The sequence below is a fragment of the Xenia sp. Carnegie-2017 genome, unplaced genomic scaffold, assembly GCF_021976095.1.
Source record: "Xenia sp. Carnegie-2017 unplaced genomic scaffold, XeniaSp_v1 HiC_scaffold_13, whole genome shotgun sequence".
NCBI lineage: Eukaryota > Metazoa > Cnidaria > Anthozoa > Malacalcyonacea > Xeniidae > Xenia > Xenia sp. Carnegie-2017.
Window position 1 is genome coordinate 5,798,115 of NW_025813436.1, and position 25,246 is coordinate 5,823,360.

Here is a 25,246-nt window from a genome sequence, read left to right on the forward strand (position 1 = left end):
AGTAAGTTTCGGATCTTCGACGATTTCTAGAATGCTCTTCTATTGATGACGTCATAAATGGACCATATGACTGTCCCAGTGTTGGCTGCTTTTTAAAAATGCTTTTGCAATAATTTTCACTTAATGGTAAAGTAAGTCAGTCTTTACCCTTTTAATAAGGTGTATAGAGATGTTAAATCTTGCATCGTTCTTTCGAATGTTTGGTAGGGAATGTATTACTTCCCGATGAGTGACAACCAATTTGTGCGCGAAATTATCCCACATCTATTGAGATTGGCATTTTTTGCAATTTCTCCACACAAAAAATGCACGTGTTTCTTTGCACAGCATTCTGCACAAATCTCATCATGTGCTCGCGCGAGTGATGAGATTTATTTAGATGTGATTCACATTGATGAGATTTGCGTACCTGGCGTCGTGGAGAACAATCTATGGAAATCATTATGGAATGACAGAAGTTTCCGTTTTTAATTTGGATTATTTCCTCTTTATGATTGTATTTCATCTGTTGTTCGCTTGCCGTAAATAGCTTTAAAATATGACAAATTTTGTTTTTTCATAAGTTTTGTTGTTTTAGACTGGCTTCAGATACTTTTATTTTCATGTTTTACACGAGTTCATTCTTCATGAACACTGTCATATAAGAGAAATTAGTATTTTGTCTATTTGTTGAATTCTTATTTCTTCCGGTGTTTACCTACATACGGTGATGTATAAATAGTTATACTGTCAGTTGAATCAACAGTTGGAGACATGGTATCAGATGAGGTTTGTGGTGAAACCAAAACACAGTCCTTTTTCCTATTCAATTGATGCTCTCTGTTGTTTGAACGATGTTCTGCTCGAGATAGCATGAAAATACTGCCGTTGCGATTTTTTCCCTTTAACCGTAGATAAATAGCTTGTATGAACATTGAAAGGCTTTCACTGAAGTCCACCAGTGTTACAACTGAAACTCCAACCCATAGACCCAACTGACCACCTATGTCTGATAATAGACTTCCTATCTACAAAACATGCACAAAATAAAAGAAAGTTTAATTTAGAAATATTAATTTGAGAGTAAAAAGTAAAAAGTCACGAAAACTATTTGGTATTAAGATTCAGTGAACAGGTTACTAAGTTTATTTCAAAAATACGGACAAAGTTTGCCTCTTTTGAACACACCCCATACGAGCGACGCTGCAATGTCTCCTGTTCTTGTAACTCTTGGAAAAATATATTGATCCTCAAGAAGTTTTTCCTGTAAGAGAGAGAAAACCACGTAACATCCTTGAAGATTGTTCAGTAGACACTTTGTAAAAGTCCTAGTTTAGTTGTTACTATACTATCATGCTTACACACCTAAAATACTGATTTACATTTGATATGTTCTCGAACAAATCAACTACTTTATGTCGTACTCTGAAAAGTTCTTCTAGCAAGGAAGACTAAAGAAAAATGAAAATCGTTAATTTGTGAGTGGAGGATAGGAAATTATGTATTTAAATTATGGATGTACCAAGTATTTTTCAGCAGGCCATACAGCTGAAGATAATACAGGATGATAGATTGTTGTTCTTAAAGAAAAAAGATTTTATTTTACCCCATGCCGTTATTAATAATTTTAATTCGTGACTATTCTACCTGCAAGCCAATGGACAATAACATGACAACTTGTTTTTTCGTGCTAGACTTTCAAGGCGTTTAATGCATCGAGCTAGACAAATATGAATAAGTTGCCAAAGTCGCGGGGCTTATTTTCAGCAACTAATCACATGTTTTTACCTTCAGTCTCGTTGTGTGCTGAACACGTTTTCATATCAAGAAAGAACTGTGTTCCCGCACAATTACATTGACGAATTATTTCGTCTGAAAGACATTTCTTCATACAATTCTATATTTAAAGAATAAGCTTAATCAATACAACCTCGTGATATAATGAACACTGAATAAACTATAATTATTACCGTCCGCGAGTAAGAATATGTTTCTTCATTGTCTACCGTTGTTTTCTTGTTAGGATCGCAAATAGGCTTTACAGTTTGAGTTGTCATCTAAAAAAATAAACTAATATTTATACTTGTGTATTGAAGTAATGTCACTGATGTCACTTTATAGATTTGTCTACTATGTCTAAACTTTAATTATTACTTATCGTAACATTTTAAATTGTTGGTATGACGCTGTATTTTATTTGTTTGATCTTCTTACCTTTCTAAGAGATATGGATGTTGTAAATCCTGGAGCAACGTAAAATCCTTCTTCTGGTTGTGGTTTGAAATGGAACTCGTGAATTGTGACACGAGCTCCGGCTGCTGACGCTATACGATCCATGTATTCTTCTTGCTCGAGGAAAAGGAAGAGACTAAGACCTACGTAAGTAAATTTAATTTCCAAACATGCGATTTATTTTAAATGCATGTGATGTTTCTGTTCGGTCGTACTCACCATTGTAAGGTCCTGTACCGCTAACGCTACTGTTGACTTTACTTGTGTTGAAAGTAAAGCAATTTCCATACATATAGTTTTGAAATACTTCAAAATAACTAGAAAAAGTGCACAATGATAAAATGTGTGTAAAAAGTTGTCACGCATGATCCTTCTATGTCACCTTGGATCACATGTGGTCCCCTGCCATGTACAACTTGCAATAAAATCATTTTTCTGATTTCCGAGATCTTGGAAATCCTCTCGTGTCATTTCACCGATATCCTTGAGATAGTTTTGAAACGCCTGTAAATCTTTGCTTGGTGGTAATTTTTTTATGCCATCCTTTTGCATATCACCAGCCGTATTATTTTTCTTTGGTTCTTTCTCTGTTTGACTAATATTTGCTTTTAATTGATTCAAGTAGCCACGTGTCTCGGATATTTGCTTTGTTATGTCAATAGTTGTCAGCTCTGTGATTTTAGTCGTTTTTCAAAATCGTTTAGTCGCTTTTCCATTTCTTTATTGGTTGTATTGCTTCTGTTTACATGAGCGACGAATTCTTCTGATTCTGACAGTTCAAAGCCAGCTTCCTTTTTTTGCAGGGACGTATCATTTATATGTTTGCTTAAAGTTTTTTCAAGTGTATCAATCCTTTCATTTAATTCTTGCCTTAGCTTATCGATCTGGTCTTGATTTGCAAGTGATCTTTTTTTCCGCTTCAATGAATTTCCAAAATTAGTACCACCGGCTGAACGATAGAGTTTTGCGGCACTTGCATGAAAGATGTCAAGTTTGGGGATACGCTTTCACTTTTTGTCTGTCTTTTTTCCCATCTAGATCAAATAAAATGTTTGATGATTTTCGAGAACCATTGCATTGACAATTTTTTGTTTGAATGTAAGAATGTTTTTTCTATTATTCCTAACTTACCGTGATCTTCTCACTGGATTAATGTTGCATATTGTTACTGCAGGAAACCGTAAAGTGGTGTGCATCGTTACTTTTATCTGAGTTTCAATGGGATCACTTAGGTAGTGAAGGACAAGAAGGTACGTTTGATATACACACATAGACAGTGACACGAAGAATATTATAGATGTTATTAGCCTGAAGAATACCGACTTGGTTTCTTTCATCACTCTCACTGGATCTCGCATCCATTGAGCTCGCCAAATTTCTGTAACAGATAAAATAGTCTCGAAAGAATAAATGCAATTCTTGAAATACCTAAGAGCAAAAATTTCTGTTATTAATACATGTCTTTTGCATTGCTACGACAAAAGAAATTTTATGTACCTGTCATCCACGTATGTATGAACAGAGTATGTTTTTAATGCATTACAACAGTTTCTAAAATTTTATTCTATTAATGACGTCACAAATAGACAATCATATTATTGCTTGATTAAGTTGTTTTCTACAATTATCTGTTGATTACTGATAACGTAAATTTATGTTAAGTGATTGTTTTAGCGACTGTCTACTGAATTTGGTTTTATCAACTGGACAACTGTTTGTTAGTTCTTAGTTGATTCTCTCGAACATTTTAGTAAATAATTGTGAATTAGATAGTTCTGTTCTTTTTTCATCCCTTTTTTGACCATTTTTGCTTTAAATTTCAAACATGTTCAGTTTTAGAAATGCAACGTATCTGACGTAGTCATTTTTGATTGCTTATACCCAGCGTTGATGATGAACATTAGACGTCTGTTTTGACGAAATATATTTTCTTTGCTGTATTTTATTTGACTTTTCAATATTTGGTTCAGGTAAATGGTCTGCTTAACAAGATAAGCTGGTCCCTGTTTTGTTAGTGTGTTGTACATGCGGTACGTGAAGGTGTTTTTCTCGACAACTATATAGTTTTGATAAAAGCTCTGTCCTGTGCACTTCAACACATGTCAAGCAGTCTAACTGTGAAGTGATATGTTTAGTTTCGTATCTAAAAGTTTCATCATACATAGACAAGATTAAAGTTCCTTCTGACCATTTAGACATAAATGTATATTTGAGAATAAAAATACATAGTGATAATTCTTTTGTTTCATTCAGCTCATTCTCCCTAATAGCTAAATCAGAATCCCTGATGGTGATATGTATATTCACTGTGCTTAGACAAAATAATTCTTGCGTGTGTTCAATAGCCTGCGCGTCAAGCTGGTTATCTTCTCTTACACCAGATAGAATTTCGGTACACAATACTCAGCTAGCTGTGTTATTGGCCTAGTTTTTTGTTTTGTTCGTTTTTTTTATGCCTTTGCATTTCTGCATACTGGCCTCGTGTGTTACAACTGTGTAAATCCATCGTGACTACTCGCATTTTTGTTCACAGAAACTTGCGATTTTCACGAATGACACTTCATCACACATTTCGTGTAAATGACGTATGTCTTGGTTTATTGTTGGTCTGCTTGGGATATTTAAAAAAGAATATAAGGCAGGAGTCAAACGATATCGGGTTTTGGTGAGTTGTTTTACACAGATTTTGTCTTTTTACATCGTGTCATAATATTTTAGCTGATAAAACCATATTGTTCTTGACTTAAAACCTATATTTTTTTATCGTTCGTGGCTTACATACGATTAGGTTTTTTGTTGTTGTTCTGGTAGTTGAGTCAACCGTTGGATTCCTGCATAATTCGAGTGAAGGGTTTTTGGTTGACTAAAACAGATCTTTTATCGAATGATGAGTTCGTTGTTAGAGAATTAGCATAGCTGCGATTTTTGACCATCTTCATCTTTATCCGTCGATAAAAAGCTTTCATGAAGTTTGAAAGGCTTTCAGTGAAGTCCACCAATGTTACAACTGAAACTCCAATCCATAGACCCAACTGACCACCTATGTCTGATAATAAACGTCCTATCTATAAAAAAATACACAAAATAAAGGATAGTTACACAGAAATATTCATTGGAATTAAAAATGAAAAATAAATAAAAGATTTAATGAATAAAAATCCCTGAAGAGTGAGCAATCACGAAACAGGCTTGTCGGGATGAATCTGTAGTTTTTGTGATTTTTCTCAACACCACTAAACATATATATATAGTGTATATAGGAAGTTTTGTTTATTTGAATCTCCGTAAGTACAGTGCTCGATGCTTAAGAGCAGAGCGTAAATATTGATAAGTAGAAGAAAAATCACAAAACTACAATTTCATCCCGACAAGCTTGTTTCTGTGATTTCTCACTCTTCAGGGTATAATATTAAATAATATATAGTGTATATATATATATATAATAGTAATACATATATATATATATATATATAGGTATTACAATGTGCCCTCCGGCTATCATCATAATAAAATGGTGACTCCTGCACTAAGGACATAGAAATATTATCGATGTTGATCGATGTTGTGAAAACTAAAATTGGATTATTTTCTTCAAAGGTCACTTCGTCTGGATTATAAAATTCACTCACTAAACTACGATCTGAATATATTTTGCTTTCTATGAGCAATTCTTTAAATCAATTTCAACAATTTAAATAGCACTTAGTAAAAAATATTGTTGCAAAAAAACTTAATTTTTTGAACCACGATCAAGATATCGTAAGAAAAAGTCGCCTACAGCTGCCGCCAATGAGATTGCAGGAAATAAAACAAAATACCACTAGGCATGTACAATTAAAAATAAAATGTTGGTGTTTTTTTTATTAAAACTCTAGCTCAAAAAGGTCAACACTGCATCATGAACAGTTTAAAAGATTCAACTATAAACTATATAGTTAGTATACGCAGGGTAACCTATGTAGCTATTTGATGTTTTATCATACTTGTTCTATAAACATAAGCTGCATGCATTTGGCTAAAACTTGTCATGTGGATAGATAAAAGTGTCCATTTATTTAAACTAACCCGTACGAATGAAAATGGAGCGTCTTATATTCTCGCAACTCTTGGAAAATATATTGATCTTCAGGAAGTTTTTTCTGTAAGAGGAACAAAACCATGAAACATCTACAAATATTTTATGTGTCAGAATGCTTTTCGCCTGCTTTTTTAGAAGTTAGTTACTTGCACATACCTAAAATATTGATTTACATCTGAGATGTTCTCGAGCAAATTGATTACTTTATGTCGTGCTCTGAACAGTTCCTCAAAGAAGGACGGCTGAAGAATTATAAAAAATGAAGCTCTTTAATATGTCTGATGTAAGGATAGGAAATTATATAAAGTTTGGTTGCAGATTTACCAAATATTTTTCAGCAGGCCATACAGCTGAAGATATTACAGAATGATGGATTGTTGACCTTAAAGAAGAGAAAATTTAATGCTATTAACCCTATCACGTTTTTTTTAAATTATGTTTAGTGACTATTTTACTTGCAAGCCAATGGACAGTAACATGGCAAGTTGTTCTTTCTTGCTAGACTTTCAAGGCATTCAATGCATAGATCTAAACAAACAAGTAAGTTTGTAAATTTTGAGTTCTTTTCAGCCGTTAATCACATGTTTTTACTTTCTGTCTTGTCGTCTGCTAAACACGTTTTATATGAAGTAAGAACTGTGTTCCCTCACAATGACATTGACGAATTATTTCGTCTGAAAGACATTTCTTAATACAATTCTATATTTAAAGAATAAGCTCTATCAATTCAACCTGATGACATGAACACCGTATAAACTATAATTATTACCGTCTGCGAGTAAGAATATGTTTTCATTCTCTACCGTTGTTTTCTTGTTAGGATCGCAAATAGGCTTCACAGTTTGAGTTGTCATCTAGTAAAATAAACTAATATTTATACTTGTGTATTGAAGTAATGTCACTGATGTCACTTTATAGATTTGTCTACTATGTCTAAACTTTAATTATTACTTATCGTAACATTTTAAATTGTTGGTATGACGCTGTATTTTATTTGTTTGATCTTCTTACCTTTCTAAGAGATATGGATGTTGTAAATCCTGGAGCAACGTAAAATCCTTCTTCTTCAGGCTGTGGTTCATGGTCAAACTCGTGAACTGTGACATGAGCTCCGGCTGCTGACGCTATACGATCTATGTATTCTTCTTGCTCGGGAAAAGGAAGAGACTAAGACCTACGTAAGTAAATTTATTCATTTCCAAACATGCGATTTATTTGAAATGCACGTGATGTTTCTGTTCAGTCGTACTCACCATTGTAAGGTCCTGTACCGCTAACGCTACTGTTGACTTTACTTGTGTTGAAAGTAAAGCAATTTCCATACATATAGTTTTGAAATACTTCAAAGTAACTAGAAAAAGTGCACAAATTTGTCATGCACTAAACGGTGGTGATCCCTTAATGTCACCTTGGATCACATAGGGTCCCCTGCCACGTACAACTTGCAATGAAATCATTTTTCTGATTTCCAAGATCTTGGAAATCCTCGCGTGTCATTTCACCGATATCCTTGAGATATTTTTGAAACGCCTGTAAATTTTTGCTTGGTGGTAATTTTTTATGCCATCCTTTTGCATATCACCAGCTGTATTATTTTTCTCTGGTTCTTTCTCTGCTTGATTAATGTTTGCTTTTAATTGGTTTAAGTAGCCACGTGTCTCGGATATTTGCTTTGTTATGTCATCAGTTGTCAGTTCAGTAATTTCCAGTCGTTTTTCCAAATCATTAAGTCGCTTTTTCATTTCTCTATGATTGTCATTCTTTTCGTTTGTATGAACCACAAACTCTTTTACTTCAGACAGGATTATTTCTGTTTTGTTATTGTTGTGAAATGATGAATTCAGGTGCTGTTGTGTTAATGCTTCGATTTTATCCACGCTTGCTACGAACTTGTCCCGATCGGTATTTAATTGAATTGCTACCCCTTGTCTTTTTATACGTTTCTTGAGTTTTATTGCATCTTCAACTTTGTTACTACTGGCAGAACGGTGGAGTTTTTGTAGCTTTTGAATGAACGACTTTGACTTTGGAGATACTGTCCCACTTATGTTCTGTCTTTCTTCCCAACTAAAGTAAAGTGTTTTTTCAGTGAACATTACCTTTGGGAATTTTTCTAATGCGAACATAAATTTTGTTATTTCTAACTTACCGTGATCTTCTCACTGGATTAATGTTGCATATTGTTACTGCAGGAAACTGTAAAGTGGTGTGCATCGTTACTTTTATCTCAGTTTCAATGGGACCACTTAGGTAGTGGAGGACAAGAAGGTACGTTTGATATACACACATGGTTAAAGACAGGGGCGGATTTAAGGGTCATCAAATCCATCACGCGACGAACGTATGAAATGGTGATTAATTATTCATGCAACATACTAAAATTAATAAATAATTAAGTCAACTATCACTTATCGTAAGCCAAACGAAAGCATAACGATCAGAATTAATTAATGGCCTGAGTGTACAGCCGTTTTTTTAAGGAAAGCTATGTAATTAGCCTCAAATATGATTTCAAGCCCACAGACCATCAAAAAGTCAAATCTTAGTCTTCTCATTGGTCAATTCGCCTATTGCCATGGAAACTTGCAGTTTTGATGTATCTGTGGGGAGGCCTGATGGATTGACGACTTTCAAGGGCTCTAACAATCATATTTTATATTATCGACTAGTATTTTTACTTTGTTATTTTACGCTATTTGATACTTTGACTGATTCACAGCGGGGGGTCATTTATTTTGAAGGTCTTATCTTTCGCTACATCGCAAAATTGCAATCACGCATTGTTTAAAAAGTTTCAGTTGTATCTGATATGGATTACGGTGTTGTTCAAGCTGCCTTTGCGGCAGATGATTGTAAAATTTTGGCAGGTTTTTATGTTGATCTTGCCAGGCAACTGAATGAGCAAGATGAGATATCGCTTGAGCAACTATTGGGTGCCATAAGTAGCTCGTCAAACAGCATTAGCAGAAATTATTGCGCGGAAACTTATATTCCTTTGGCTGTTCGAAATCAAAAGGAAAAATCGTGCATAGCTTTGAGGTAAACTATATTTTGTACAATTTTTCTCATATTTCACTAACAATATGTAAGAATGTAAATATGCATACAAACGGTATTGATGACTTGCCTTGTTTACGTTCGCACGGTTTGCTGGCAGGCAGATAAATCTCAAGGGAAGTTAAGCATTTTGCTTAATTGTGCTGTGTTTCAAAACGAAAGCACTATACAAAGTCTGCTTGCTATAAGTTGCCAGCAAAACGTCTGGTTGTATATTACAGGTCACTTGTGTTGTGTAAATCTCATCAACCTTTCAACTTGCTGATTTTGTGGTTTTAGACTCGCATTTTAAAAACTTTATGAATGTACAGTGAGATAAACTTGTCAAATTTTCAGTTCAACCTGCTTGTTGATTATTCCTTGATTCTTTATAATTCTACTATTAACTATCCTATTTGAATTACTTATATTCATTCCCTGCTTATAGTTGTCAGCACTATTACACATTTCATATAGAGAATGTAGATTTTGTCAATATAAAAACATAAAGTAAATATCATATTTACGCGAGATTTTATTGTCAGTTAGCTATTTCATTACTCAATAAAACTAAATAAGATTATAACATGATTATATAATACATTTATCAAATAATGTCATATATAGAACATTGTGGAACCAAACCCAAAAATTCTTTCATCATCAGCTTCATGTATTTTCTTAGATCAGAAGCTTCAGGGAATTGCTTGTACAGTTCCGTGTCTTTGTCTCTGCTTGGTGATGATGGTGCATTTTGTTTGTCATGCGTGCTTTTTGGTCATCGCTTCCCTGGTAAAGCTTCTAAGATTACAAATTTGTTTTCTAAACCGGTTTCACGCTGGAATGATGCTGCATTTACTTTTAAACGCCATGATGAAGGAGAAGTGGGGTTGCATGCCCAAACAAATCCAATTTTATTTGCCTTACGTGCTCAAATGTCAGGATCTGCGCAACCAATAGAGCTCATGTTAGAAAGAAATCTTAAAAAGGAAATCGATCAGAACAAATGTAAGCTGTCTTCTATTGCTGATTGCATTCTTTTTGTGGTCGTTTAGGTTTGCCTTTATGCGGCCACCGTGATGATGCTAAATATCATCCAGAGGTTGGTCAGTATTCTACCGGGGGTGTTGGAAATTTTGTGGAGACACTAAATTTTAAAGTTCGTTCAGGGGATTGTGTTTTAAGGGATCACTTAACATCTTGTGGGAAAAATAGAAGTTACATCTCTAAGACCAGCCAGAATAAAATGATCAAGTGCTTTGGAGAGGTTATTACTGAACAGATTGTCAACGACATTAAGGTTAATAGGTTCTTTTCTATTATAGCCGATGAGGCTGCAGATTCTTCCCATAGAGAGCAAATGGCTCTAGTTTTACGTTTTATTGATAAGAATATGGACATAAGAGAGGAGTTTATTGCCTTTCTTCAATGTAAGTGGGGATTGAGTGGAGAGAACCTTGCTAAATTAATTCTAGATAAACTTAAAGACCTTGGCTTGCCAATTGAAGACTGTCGCGGACAAGGTTATGATGGTGCGGGTGCTGTTGCAGGTTGTGTTAAAGGTTTGGCTGCCCAAATTTTGAAGCTCAACTCGAAAGCATTATATACCCACTGTTATAGTCATAGGCTTAATTTGTCAGTTTGTGATTCTTTGTCAGATATTGAGGTTAAGAAAGTACTTAACAAAATAAAAGATGTGACAAATTTTATCAATATTTCTCAAACATGCAATATACCGTTTGAGGAGACTGTACGCAATAGTTTAGAAACAGGGGCGGATCTAGGATTTTTCAAACATCAGTCATAAAACGTCGGAGGCGCTCCGCACCTGGGGGGGTCTGAGGCATTCTCCCCTGAGAAATTTTGAATTTCAGAGTCTTGAAAATGCCATTTTCAGCGTTTTAGAGCAATACAAAATGTATTTTGTGGGCATCGTTTTTGCGTAAAAACAACACATTTTTCTTACGTTTTTTTTTCAAAAAAAAAAATAAAGTGAACAATACTTGAATGTTTTGCCAAATATTTAGGCTCATTATCATGCCAAATATATGGCTCATTAGCATGTCTAGGAACGTAAATTTATTTTACAATAATGCTATTCAAAAACAGATATATTCTTTAAAATTTCTACCAAGTTGTCAGGCATAGACCCCCCGAGAGCCCCCCATTCAAACCTCTATGTAATAAGTTAAGTTAGAAATTTGGTACTACAAGTGACAGTTCATAGATATAGAAAAGCTCAGACTTCAAACCATGCAAGTTTATTGTAACTCTTTACCCATCTCCACATCAGTGCCAGCAAATTCACCCTTTGAGAAAAACTCAAAATTTTTTTCTGCCAAAGATTAAGCAAAAATTATCAGAGTGAAAATTTGCAGTTAAGGTTAGCTTAATGCCATAAATGTTTATTAGGCATTTCACTAGACTATTATCTTCTGCAAGGTGTGCTATATAGCAATCACTAGTAGCATTGTATTATCAAATACAAACAGAATGTAACCAACATGTCTTTAATTATATAATTACATGAATGTTAAAATGGTTTATGTGTCATGCTTACTGGTTATGATAAATATCTTTTCATATGATCAAAGCTTGTTTAAATGTAAAACTAAAATAATTTAGTTTAGAAATTATAATGATCATCAGAAAAATTACCTAGTGATCATGAAAAATACTTTGCTGTTTTGCCAAATTTCAAGGTTTATCTGCATACATAGGAAGACATTTTACTTTATAGAAAATGCTTTTCATACATCAATAGCCCTTTGGAATTTATGGCAACAATCTGGTATGAGCCGTAGATTAACACACCTTTACATCTCTACATGAGGTGTTCAGTTAGAAAAGGGGACAATATGTGACATGGGACAACATTTCATGTATGTGAAATACTCAGGTTTAATACCATTCCAGTCAAATTGTCAAAATAAAAGCTTCATGGATCATAAGACTCAAAATCACAGGTTATAGTAAACAGCTTCTCATGTAATCAATGTTAGTTTTCTCAAATCTTAAACAATATGTAGTATAACTGTCCAATGATTGAATGATCAATGATCATAAACTGAAAAGCCCCAAACATTTGTTTATGATAAAGTAAATAATAGTATGGCACCTTATGGCTACAGATTTTTTGTCCATTGAAATATATTTGCAGAAATGTAGGATTTCGCTGCCATATAACGGCCACGATTCACCAAGCATTAAAGAAATCATAGCTAAAAGTCCTTCGGCAACAACAATTTTAGAAGCATCAATCTGCTTACCATACGCCATATTAACATAAATCGCATCACATACTCGCATAAATTGACTTTGATATATTGCATTCATGCATACACTTCACTTGTCCTTTACTTACGATTTTCGATGTAAATTTCTGCTGATAAAACTCAAAACAATGTTGGCTTTCTTTTGAACATCAATGACTGAAATGTCGCTCGCGAGATCGTCTTTGCCAAGCATTTACAATTCATCCATAAATTTTTCACCCTCTTGAAAAATTCCCAGTTTGGAAAGCAGCATTCATGTCAACATATGAATTTGTAAAGATTTCCATAAATTCCATCTGATTGTAGTTTAGTTTCTATCATGCTTCAGAAAATTACTATGAACGATCAAACATTCAATTCAGACATTGAGCTTGACTATGTTAGTTCAGTTGGCTATCAGTCGAAATCGGTCAAACCAATCACAGTAAGACAAAATTCAAATGAACCAATTGTAAGATAGCAATTGGACTCCCTTATAGGTCCGGCCACCCCTATTATCGGTCGAGATTATTCCAGACTGTCCACTGATCTGGCCATTGACCAATAAAATAGCGTTTCTGGCGTTCATAGACTCCTTTATAAGTCGAACCAGTCAAGCCACCCCGCTTATCAGTCGGTTATTCCCATTGAGCTCTATAACTCAATAACCAGATTGAGTTCTATTATAGAACTCAATGGTTATTCCAGGTCAATTAAAATTCAACTGATCTGGTTACCAAGGAGATATTCATTGCATTAGTCATTAGTTTTCAATAATAAATAAAGCTGGATTTTTATCACGAAGTAAATGCGATAATAAAGTAAGAATAATTAATGATTTTTAATTAATATGAATAGGTAATTTTTGAATTTCAAACATCAGTCGCGCGACGGATTTGACATACTCTAGATCCGCCCCTGTTTAGAAACGGACTCAAAAAAGACTAGATTGCCAGATGTTTGTAGAACCAGATGGGTAGAACGAGTTAAAGGTTTAGACACTTTCGAAGAATTGTTTGTTCAAATTTTTGACACACTGGATAACATGGCAAAGGTGGCAGTCCCTCTCTCGCTGCTGATGCATCCTCTTTGCTTGAAGGTCTTTCTGAGTTTCATTTTATCGCCCTCTTGGTTATTACCAGAAATGTTTTGATCTAACGCTTCCTGTTACTCAGCTTTTGCAAGGAAAGAGTATTGATGTTATGGACGGGATTGAGTTGATCTCTTCTTTGAAAAGCAGTGTTGCACATGTGAGGAATTCTATTGATTCATATCATGATCAATGGTACGACATTGCTTTGACGTTAGCGGCAAAGGTTGGGGTAGAAGAATGTAAACGTAGGACAATTGGAAGGCAAACTACAAGGCCTAACGCTCCTTATCGTTCTATCTCGAGTATTACAAACGAATCTATACGATTCCTTTAATTGACCATCTTCTCTCGTCTTTGATGCGCGATTTTACACGGAAAGTGTAAATGTTTATCAAGGACTAAGTATTGTTCCAACAAAAATGTTTTTCTTATAAAAATGGGATTGACTGGAGACATAAATTTAAGATTGTTTCAAAATTTTATGTTGCTGATTTACCCAATCAGTTAGGTTTAGATGCAGAGTTGTTATTATGGCAATCCTTCTGGGAACATCGTAAAGGTCCTTATCCATGTAATGTAGCTACAACTTTAAAAGCTATAAATTTTGATGGTTTTCAAAACATAAAGGTCATACTTCAAATATTAGGAACCCTTCCCATAACTTCATGCGAATGTGAACGTTCGATTTCAGCGCTGCGAATTCTTAAAGATTATAAGCGAGTACTATGGTTGAGGAACGGTTAAATGGTCTTGCTCTAATGAAAATTCATCAGGAAATTCTTCCAGATGTGCAACGCGTAATTGATGAATTTTCTGTTGGCAACACTAGATTTAAATTTAATTGAAATCATGAGAATTTTTTAAATTTTGTCTTTCTACATCTAAATTCTTTTTAGTTTATAGATAAAATTGTTGATGTACCTATGTATAAAGGACATGCATTTAATTCTATGCAATAACCAGATTGCTGGCTTGGCTCTTTAAAGGGCTGTCCATGTCGGATGATGCTTTGAAATTTGGGGCGTCATCCTAGGCATGCTGAAGAGCCCTGATATTGGGCGAAACAGTCTGTCATCATCTGATTAAAGGGAATTCATCTTAGTTTTCGCAATTTTAGGATCGCTAAAGTTTTATAAATCGCTGCATAAGATACAATGTATGATGTCATCTATGACGTCATATTTGAGGCCACATATGACGTCATAAATTTTGACTAACATGAAAATCCTAGATCCGCCCTGGTTAAAGACAAGAAAAATACAATACATCCTGTTAGCTTGAAGAATGCTTGCCTTGTGTTTTTTACACGGCTGTCACCAAGATCAGTACTCATCGAGTTGGTTGACTGTACAGCAGATAAATGCATCTATCTGAAAGATCAACAAACCTCTTTGATTTACTCACACTCAAAATTTATAATCACTGTTTTTTCAAGACACCTGTGATTCCCGTATGTATGTTCAAAAGTAAGTTTCGGATCTTCGACGATTTCTAGAATGTTCTTCTATTGATGACGTCATAAATGGACCATATGACTGTCCCAGTGTTGGCTGCTTTTTAAAAATGCTTTTGCAATAATTTTCACTTAATGGTAAAGTAAGTCAGTCTTTACCCTTTTAATAAGGTGTATGGAGATGTTAAATCTTGCATCGTTCTTTCGAATGTTTGGTAGGGAATGTATTACTTCCCGATGAGTGACAACCAATTTGTGCGCGAAATTATCCCACATCTATTGAGATTGGCATTTTTTGCAATTTCTCCGCACAAAAAATGCACGTGTTTCTTTGCACAGCATTCTGCACAAATCTCATCATGTGCTCGCGCGAGTGATGAGATTTATTTAGATGTGATTCACATTGATGAGATTTGCGTACCTGGCGTCGTGGAGAACAATCTATGGAAATCATTATGGAATGACAGAAGTTTCCGTTTTTAATTTGGATTATTTCCTCTTTATGATTGTATTTCATCTGTTGTTCGCTTGCCGTAAATAGCTTTAAAATATGACAAATTTTGTTTTTTCATAAGTTTTGTTGTTTTAGACTGGCTTCAGATACTTTCATTTTCATGTTTTACACGAGTTCATTCTTCATGAACACTGTCATATAAGAGAAATTAGTATTTTGTCTATTTGTTGAATTCTTATTTCTTCCGGTGTTTACCTACATACGGTGATGTATAAATAGTTATACTGTCAGTTGAATCAACAGTTGGAGACATGGTATCAGATGAGGTTTGTGGTGAAACCAAAACACAGTCCTTTTTCCTATTCAATTGATGCTCTCTGTTGTTTGAACGATGTTCTGCTGGAGATAGCATGAAAATACTGCCGTTGCGATTTTTTCCCTTTAGCCGTAGATAAATAGCTTGTATGAACATTGAAAGGCTTTCACTGAAGTCCACCAGTGTTACAACTGAAACTCCAACCCATAGACCCAACTGACCACCTATGTCTGATAATAGACTTCCTATCTACAAAACATGCACAAAATAAAAGAAAGTTTCATTTAGAAATATTAATTTGAGAGTAAAAAGTAAAAAGTACCGAAAACTATTTGGTATTAAGATTCAGTGAACAGGTTGCTAAGTTTATTTCAAAATACGGACAAAGTTTGCCTCTTTTGAACACACCCCATACGAGCGACGCTGCAATGTCTCCTGTTCTTGTAACTCTTGGAAAATATATTGATCCTCAAGAAGTTTTTCCTGTAAGAGAGAAAACCACGTAACATCCTTGAAGATTGTTCAGTAGACACTTTGTAAAAGTCCTAGTTTAGTTGTTACTATACTATCATGCTTACACACCTAAAATACTGATTTACATTTGATATGTTCTCGAACAAATCAACTACTTTATGTCGTACTCTGAAAAGTTCTTCTAGCAAGGAAGACTAAAGAAAAATGAAAATCGTTAATTTGTGAGTGGAGGATAGGAAATTATGTATTTAAATTATGGATGTACCAAGTATTTTTCAGCAGGCCATACAGCTGAAGATAATACAGGATGATAGATTGTTGTTCTTAAAGAAAAAAGATTTATTTTACCCCATGACGTTATTTATAATTTTAATTCGTGACTATTCTACCTGCAAGCCAATGGACAATAACATGACAACTTGTTTTTTCGTGCTAGACTTTCAAGGCGTTTAATGCATCGAGCTAGACAAATATGAATAAGTTGCCAAAGCGGGGCTTATTTTCAGCAACTAATCACATGTTTTACCTTCAGTCTCGTTGTATGCTGAACACGTTTTCATATCAAGAAAGAACTGTGTTCCCGCACAATGACATTGACGAATTATTTCGTCTGAAAGACATTTCTTCATACAATTCTATATTTAAAGAATAAGCTCAATCAATACAACCTCGTGATATAATGAACACTGAATAAACTATAATTATTACCGTCCGCGAGTAAGAATATGTTTCTTCATTGTCTACCGTTGTTTTCTTGTTAGGATCGCAAATAGGCTTTACAGTTTGAGTTGTCATCTAAAAAAATAAACTAATATTTATACTTGTGTATTGAAGTAATGTCACTGATGTCACTTTATAGATTTGTCTACTATGTCTAAACTTTAATTATTACTTATCGTAACATTTTAAATTGTTGGTATGACGCTGTATTTTATTTGTTTGATCTTCTTACCTTTCTAAGAGATATGGATGTTGTAAATCCTGGAGCAACGTAAAATCCTTCTTCTTCTGGTTGTGGTTTGAAATGGAACTCGTGAATTGTGACACGAGCTCCGGCTGCTGACGCTATACGATCCATGTATTCTTCTTGCTCGAGGAAAAGGAAGAGACTAAGACCTACGTAAGTAAATTTAATTTCCAAACATGCGATTTATTTTAAATGCATGTGATGTTTCTGTTCGGTCGTACTCACCATTGTAAGGTCCTGTACCGCTAACGCTACTGTTGACTTTACTTGTGTTGAAAGTAAAGCAATTTCCATACATATAGTTTTGAAATACTTCAAAATAACTAGAAAAAGTGCACAATGATAAAATGTGTGTAAAAAGTTGTCACGCATAATCCTTCTATGTCACCTTGGATCACATGTGGTCCCCTGCCATGTACAACTTGCAATAAAATCATTCTTTTGATTTCCGAGATCTTGGAAATCCTCTCGTGTCATTTCACCGATATCCTTGAGATAATTTTGAAACGCCTGTAAATCTTTGCTTGGTGGTAATTTTTATGCCATCCTTTTGCATATCACCAGCCGTATTATTTTTCTTTGGTTCTTTCTCTGCTTGACTAATATTTGCTTTTAATTGATTCAAGTAGCCACGTGTCTCGGATATTTGCTTTGTTATGTCAATAGTTGTCAGCTCTGTGATTTTTAGTCGTTTTTCAAAATCGTTTAGTCGCTTTTCCATTTCTTTATTGGTTGTATTGCTTCTGTTTACATGAGCGACGAATTCTTCTGATTCTGACAGTTCAAAGCCAGCTTCCTTTTTTTGAAGGGACGTATCATTTATATGTTTGCTTAAAGTTTTTTCAAGTGTATCAATCCTTTCATTTAATTCTTGCCTTAGCTTATCGATCTGGTCTTGATTTGCAAGTGATCTTTTTTTCCGCTTCAATGAATTTCCAAAATTAGTACCACCGGCTGAACGATAGAGTTTTTGCGGCACTTGCATGAAAGATGTCAAGTTTGGGGATACGCTTTCACTTTTTGTCTGTCTTTTTTCCCATCTAGATCAAATAAAATGTTTGATGATTTTCGAGAACCATTGCATTGACAATTTTTTGTTTGAATGTAAGAATGTTTTTTCTATTATTCCTAACTTACCGTGATCTTCTCACTGGATTAATGTTGCATATTGTTACTGCAGGAAACCGTAAAGTGGTGTGCATCGTTACTTTTATCTGAGTTTCAATGGGATCACTTAGGTAGTGAAGGACAAGAAGGTACGTTTGATATACACACATAGACAGTGACACGAAGAATATTATAGATGTTATTAGCCTGAAGAATACCGACTTGGTTTCTTTTCATCACTCTCACTGGATCTCGCATCCATTGAGCTCGCCAAATTTCTGTAACAGATAAAATAGTCTCGAAAGAATAAATGCAATTCTTGAAATACCTAAGAGCAAAAATTTCTGTTATTAATACATGTCTTTTGCATTGCTACGACAAAAGAAATTTTATGTACCTGTCATCCACGTATGTATGAACAGAGTATGTTTTAATGCATTACAACAGTTTCTAAAATTTTATTCTATTAATGACGTCACAAATAGACAATCATATTATTGCTTGATTAAGTTGTTTTCTACAATTATCTGTTGATTACTGATAACGTAAATTTATGTTAAGTGATTGTTTTAGCGACTGTCTACTGAATTTGGTTTTATCAACTGGACAACTGTTTGTTAGTTCTTAGTTGATTCTCTCGAACATTTTAGTAAATAATTGTGAATTAGATAGTTCTGTTCTTTTTTCATCCCTTTTTGACCATTTTGCTTTAAATTTCAAACATGTTCAGTTTTAGAAATGCAACGTATCTGACGTAGTCATTTTTGATTGCTTATACCCAGCGTTGATGATGAACATTAGACGTCTGTTTTGACGAAATATATTTTCTTTGCTGTATTTTATTTGACTTTTCAATATTTGGTTCAGGTAAATGGTCTGCTTAACAAGATAAGCTGGTCCCTGTTTTGTTAGTGTGTTGTACATGCGGTACGTGAAGGTGTTTTTCTCGACAACTATATAGTTTTGATAAAAGCTCTGTCCTGTGCACTTCAACACATGTCAAGCAGTCTAACTGTGAAGTGATATGTTTAGTTTCGTATCTAAAAGTTTCATCATGCATAGACAAGATTAAAGTTCCTTCTGACCATTTAGACATAAATGTATATTTGAGAATAAAATACATAGTGATAATTCTTTTGTTTCATTCAGCTCATTCTCCCTAATAGCTAAATCAGAATCCCTGATGGTGATATGTATATTCACTGTGCTTAGACAAAATAATTCTTGCGTGTGTTCAATAGCCTGCGCGTCAAGCTGGTTATCTTCTCTTACACCAGATAGAATTTCGGTACACAATACTCAGCTAGCTGTGTTATTGGCCTAGTTTTTTGTTTTGTTCGTTTTTTTTATGCCTTTGCATTTCTGCATACTGGCCTCGTGTGTTACAACTGTGTAAATCCATCGTGACTACTCGCATTTTTGTTCACAGAAACTTGCGATTTTCACGAATGACGCTTCATCACACATTTCGTGTAAATGACGTATGGCTTGGTTTATTGTTGGTCTGCTTGGGATATTTAAAAAAGAATATAAGACAGGAGTCAAACGATATCGGGTTTTGGTGAGTTGTTTTACACGGATTTTGTCTTTTTACATCGTGTCATAATATTTTAGCTGATAAAACCATATTGTTCTTGACTTAAAACCTATATTTTTTTATCGTTCGTGGCTTACATACGATTAGGTTTTTTGTTGTTGTTCTGGTAGTTGAGTCAACCGTTGGATTCCTGCATAATTCGAGTGAAGGGTTTTGGTTGACTAAAACAGATCTTTATCGAATGATGAGTTCGTTGTTAGAGAATTAGCATAGCTGCGATTTTGACCATCTTCATCTTTATCCGTCGATAAAAGCTTTCATGAAGTTTGAAAGGCTTTCAGTGAAGTCCACCAATGTTACAACTGAAACTCCAATCCATAGACCCAACTGACCACCTATGTCTGATAATAAACGTCCTATCTATAAAAAATACACAAAATAAAGGATAGTTACACAGAAATATTCATTGGAATTAAAAAATAAAAAAATAAATAAAAGATTTAATGAATAAAAATCCCCTGAAGAGTGAGCAATCACGAAACAGGCTTGTCGGGGAATCTGTAGTTTTTGTGATTTTTTCTCAACACCACTAAACATATATATATATTGTGTATATAGGAAGTTTTGTTTATTTGAATCTCCGTAAGTACAGTGCTCGATGCTTAAGAGCAGAGCGTAAATATTGATAAGTAGAAGAAAAATCACAAAAACTACAATTTCATCCCGACAAGCCTGTTTCGTGATTTCTCACTCTTCAGGGTATAATATTAAATAATATATAGTGTATATATATATATATAATAGTAATACATATATATATATATAAGTGTATTACAATGTGCCCTCCCGGCTATCATCATAGTAAAAGACTCCTGCACTAAGGACATAGAAATATGATCGATGTTGATCGATGTTGTGAAAACTAAAATTGGATTATTTTCTTCAAAGGTCACTTCGTCTGGATTATAAAATTCACTCACTAAACTACGATCTGAATATATTTTGCTTTCTCTATGAGCAATTCTTTAAATCAATTTCAACAATTTAAATAGCACTTAGTAAAAAATATTGTTGCAAAAAAACTTAATTTTTTGAACCACGATCAAGATATCGTAAGAAAAAGTCGCCTACAGCTGCCGCCAATGAGATTGCAGGAAATAAAACAAAATACCACTAGGCATGTACAATTAAAAATAAAATGTTGGTGTTTTTTTTATTAAAACTCTAGCTCAAAAAGGTCAACACTGCATCATGAACAGTTTAAAAGATTCAACTATAAACTATATAGTTAGTATACGCAGGGTAACCTATGTAGCTATTTGATGTTTTATCATACTTGTTCTAAAAACATAAGCTGCATGCATTTGGCTAAAACTTGTCATGTGGTTAGATAAAAAGTGTCCATTTATTTAAACTAACCCCGTACGAATGAAAATGGAGCGTCTTATGTTCTCGCAACTCTTGGAAAAATATATTGATCTTCAGGAAGTTTTTTCTGTAAGAGGAAGAAAACCATGAAACATCTACAAATATTTTATGTGTCAGAATGCTTTTCGCCTGCTTTTTTAGAAGTTAGTTACTTGCACATACCTAAAATATTGATTTACATCTGAGATGTTCTCAAACAAATTGATTACTTTATGTCGTGCTCTGAACAGTTCCTCAAGGAAGGACGGCTGAAGAATTATAAAAAATGAAGCTCTTTAATATGTCTGATGTAAGGATATGAAATTATATAAAGTTTGGTTGCAGATTTACCAAATATTTTTCAGCAGGCCATACAGCTGAAGATATTACAGAATGATAGATTGTTGACCTTAAAGAAGAGAAAACTTAATGCTATTAACCCTATCACGTTTTTTTTAAATTATGTTTAGTGACTATTTTACTTGCAAGCCAATGGACAGTAGCATGGCAAGTTGTTCGTTCTTGCTAGACTTTCAAGGCGTTCAATGCATAGAGCTAAACAGACAAGTAAGTTTGTAAAATTTTAAGTTCTTTTCAGCCGTTAATCACATGTTTTTACCTTCTGTCTTGTTGTCTGCTGAACACGTTTTCATATCAAGTAAGAACTGTGTTCCGCACAATGACATTGACGAATTATTTCGTCTGAAAGACATTTCTTAATACAATTCTATATTTAAAGAACAAGCTCTATCAATTCAATCTGACATAATGAACACCGTATAAACTAAAATTATTACCGTCTGTGAGTAAGAATATGTTTTTTCATTGTCTACCGTTGTTTTCTTGTTAGGATCGCAAATAGGCTTTACAGTTTGAGTTGTCATCTAGAAAAATAAACTAATATTTATACTTGTATATTAAAGTAATGTCACTGAAGTCACTTTATAGATTTGTCTACTATGTCTAAACTTTAATTATTACTTATCGCAACATTTTAAATTGTTGGTATGACGCTGTATTTTATTTGTTTGATCTTCTTACCTTTCTAAGAGATATGGATGTTGTAAATCCTGGAGCAACGTAAAATCCTTTCTCTTCTGGCTGTGGTTCATGGTCAAACTCGTGAATTGTGACACGAGCTCCGGCTGCTGACGCTATACGATCCATGTATTCTTCTTGCTCGAGGAAAATGAAGAGACTAAGACCTACGTAAGTAAATTTATTAATTTCCAAACATGCGATTTATTTTAAATGCATGTGATGTTTCTGTTCGGTCGTACTCACCATTGTAAGGTCCTGTACCGCTAACGCTACTGTTGACTTTACTTGTGTTGAAAGTAAAGCAATTTCCATACATATAGTTTTGAAATACTTCAAAATAACTAGAAAAATGCACAATGATAAAATGTGTGTAAAAGTTGTCACGCATGATCCTTCTATGTCACCTTGGATCACATGTTGTCCCCTGCCATATACAACTCGCAATAAAATCATTCTTCTGATTTCCGAAATCTTGGAAATCCTCTCGTGTCATTTCACCGATATCCTTGAGATAGTTTTGAAACGCCTGTAAATCTTTGCTTGGTGGTAATTTTTTTATGCCATCCTTCTGCATATCACCAGCCGTGTTATTTTTCTCTGGTTCTTTCTCTGCTTGACTAATGTTTGCTTTTAATTGGTTTAAGTAGCCTCGTGTCTCGGATATTTGCTTTGTTATGTCATCAGTTGTCAGCTCAGTAATTTTCAGTCGTTTTTCCAAATCATTAAGTCGCTTTTTCATTTCTATGTTGCTCATATTGCTTGTGATCACATGAGCCATGAACTCTTTTGATTGTTTTATGTTAACTTTTGTCGGTTTTGTGTTAATTTTGCTTTCGTTCTTTGTACTTATATATTTCTTGATTCTGTTTTCTAGTTGATTTATTCTGTTTTCATTTCTGATGATACATAATGCAATTTTTTTCTCAATTCCGCATTTCGTTTTATTCTGTGTGTAAAATTATCGATACTGGCTGGACGATAGCGTTTATGTGGTTCTTGAATCCACTGCGTTGAATCCGACATTTCTCTTTCGCTTTTCTTTCTTTTTTCCCATCTTTATCAAAGAATATGTTTAGTCATTTACTTCTGTGGACCATACCTTTGAGAATTTCTTTGACGAGAACATGAATGATGTTATTATTTCTAACTTACCGTGATCTTCTCACTGGATTAATGTTGCATATTGTTACTGCAGGAAACCGTAAAGTGGTGTGCATCGTTACTTTTATCTGTGTTTCAATGGGACCACTTAGGTAGTGGAGGACAAGAAGGTACGTTTGATATACACACATGGTTAAAGACAAGAAGAATATAATGCATGCTGTTAACTTAAAAAATGCTGGCTTGGTCGCTTTTTCCTTTCTTTCAACGTGTACAGTGTTTATTGAGTTAGTTGACATGCTACAACAAATAATGAAATATACGTACAGTTTTAGATTCAGCAGTTAGTCAAGGTTTTTGCAAATTTTCATTTCTTTGAAATATTTATGCTACATTACTTTTCCAATTTATAGTTTTACCTGCCATACTAGTTTGTGTGTCTTTTGCATTCTCTCGTTCGTTGACTTTGAAATGCTTTTCATTAATGACGTCACAAATTATAGGCAAAATTTTCGCTGGTTCAATTTAATTTCAATTTTTTGTCCATTTTTCACTATACCTAAAACAGCAGAATTTTTTGCTCTTAATGGTTTTCTCAATTTTTGGTGTATATATGTTTATATTTCTGCCGCAATGTTTTTATTTTTTATGACTTTATAGACCAGAGGCCGGTTACTCGAAGCCAGTATAGCGTTATCCATTGGATAACAATTTTTTTTCAACTTTTATAAATCTTTCAAAAAGCAGAAAGTATAAGATTCGAACTGAACAATCACTAAAATAAAATATTGTTTCGAAGATTACGAAATTTCATTGCCGTAAGAAAAATATAAACACCTTTTTTGCAAGTTTGAAAATTTTTTCTATCAAATGGATAACGCTATCCAGGCTTCGTGCAACCGGCACCTGTGTTTCATAGTGGTGCAGACGTTGGGAGAGCTCCCCTGTCTTTCTAGATTCAAGATTTATGTTTACATTTTACAATTATGAAATTTGTAAGACTTCATAGTAAATGACACAATCATTCCATAACGATGATGAGGCTCTAACACGTTACGTTTATACTTTCATAAAGTATTTCACATTACATATTCAAAATGTCGGAAATCGAATAAGCAAGTACATGAAAATTGGATAAGTTTTAAATGTAATTTTTCCATTTGTTGTTATTTTTTCTTCTAGTATGTCTTCGGAACCAGAACCATTGAACAAGTGTAATGAAGAGAATGGGTCAGTCGTTTTGACTACAATGAGTAAGTTATAGAAGTACTAAAATAGAATAATAGTTACTTAGTAGTTAAATACTTGAGTTAGTTCTGATCCTAATTATTCGTTCAAATTGGCCTTCACACTCTTCAATACAACTATGATTTTCCACAGAACATAGTTCTTGTGAAAATTTCTTTCTAAAAGGGTATAATATCCTGTAAATGTGTGCTCCCATTTTATTAGTATAAAGTTTTTTAGTGATAGTTGCAGTGCTATTCGAATGTCCTTTAAGTAAATACAATTTTAAAGGTATCATGATTAATCAACCTGTTTTTATTATTTAAAGGAAGACTTTCAACTCATGACATATGGCTTCAAGTTAACACCACAAGTTACAGATACAAGAATATCAGGTAGTATACCATAAAACCTTAGAGATCAATGATTTGTCCATAGCCATTTTCCATGCAAGTACTTGCCTTGTCTGCTCATGGCCACTCTCTACATA

The 25,246-nt window shown here is 34.0% G+C and overlaps 5 protein-coding genes and 2 long non-coding RNA genes across 7 annotated transcripts in view; 2 read left to right on the plus strand and 5 right to left on the minus strand.

The window, feature by feature from the left end:
- Nucleotides 1-571: 571 nt before the first annotated feature.
- LOC124433297 (acid-sensing ion channel 4-B-like) lies at nt 572-2,036 on the minus strand. Its single transcript, XM_046983056.1, has 7 exons — nt 1,950-2,036; nt 1,768-1,876; nt 1,627-1,735; nt 1,502-1,559; nt 1,345-1,430; nt 1,168-1,243; nt 572-1,007 (listed from the first exon to the last, which is right to left on the minus strand). The coding sequence occupies exons 1-7, from the start codon at nt 2,034-2,036 to the stop codon at nt 678-680; spliced, it is 855 nt and encodes a 284-aa protein (XP_046839012.1). The 3' UTR covers nt 572-677.
- A 188-nt stretch (nt 2,037-2,224) lies between these two features.
- The window catches only part of LOC124459428 (N-alpha-acetyltransferase 35, NatC auxiliary subunit-like), a 53,916-nt gene continuing 30,894 nt past the window's right edge, over nt 2,225-25,246 (plus strand). Inside the window, exons 1-11 of the mRNA XM_047008885.1 lie at nt 2,225-2,358; nt 8,482-8,557; nt 17,331-17,489; nt 18,381-18,440; nt 18,517-18,592; nt 19,311-19,370; nt 19,873-20,004; nt 21,858-21,954; nt 22,438-22,596; nt 23,624-23,699; nt 24,712-24,782. The gene's annotated coding sequence lies outside the window, so the exon portion shown is untranslated. The remainder of the gene's footprint in view (nt 2,359-8,481; nt 8,558-17,330; nt 17,490-18,380; nt 18,441-18,516; nt 18,593-19,310; nt 19,371-19,872; nt 20,005-21,857; nt 21,955-22,437; nt 22,597-23,623; nt 23,700-24,711; nt 24,783-25,246) is intronic.
- On the plus strand, nt 9,970-11,162 carry LOC124459430. Its single transcript, XM_047008888.1, has 2 exons — nt 9,970-10,333; nt 10,801-11,162. Exons 1-2 carry the CDS (start codon nt 9,997-9,999, stop codon nt 11,130-11,132), a joined length of 669 nt encoding a protein of 222 aa, XP_046864844.1. The 5' UTR covers nt 9,970-9,996; the 3' UTR covers nt 11,133-11,162.
- LOC124459433 lies at nt 16,336-16,848 on the minus strand. The gene is made up of 4 exons (XR_006953653.1): nt 16,759-16,848; nt 16,635-16,692; nt 16,478-16,563; nt 16,336-16,378 (listed from the first exon to the last, which is right to left on the minus strand). It is a non-coding gene; the product is annotated as an uncharacterized LOC124459433 (long non-coding RNA).
- Nucleotides 17,815-18,606, minus strand: LOC124433298 (DNA repair protein RAD50-like). Its single transcript, XM_046983057.1, has 2 exons — nt 18,474-18,606; nt 17,815-18,376 (listed from the first exon to the last, which is right to left on the minus strand). Exons 1-2 carry the CDS (start codon nt 18,536-18,538, stop codon nt 17,815-17,817), a joined length of 627 nt encoding a protein of 208 aa, XP_046839013.1. The 5' UTR covers nt 18,539-18,606.
- On the minus strand, nt 20,278-22,554 carry LOC124433299. Its single transcript, XM_046983058.1, has 3 exons — nt 22,429-22,554; nt 22,185-22,271; nt 20,278-20,400 (listed from the first exon to the last, which is right to left on the minus strand). Exons 1-3 carry the CDS (start codon nt 22,552-22,554, stop codon nt 20,278-20,280), a joined length of 336 nt encoding a protein of 111 aa, XP_046839014.1.
- LOC124459439 lies at nt 23,363-23,825 on the minus strand. The gene is made up of 2 exons (XR_006953658.1): nt 23,581-23,825; nt 23,363-23,482 (listed from the first exon to the last, which is right to left on the minus strand). It is a non-coding gene; the product is annotated as an uncharacterized LOC124459439 (long non-coding RNA).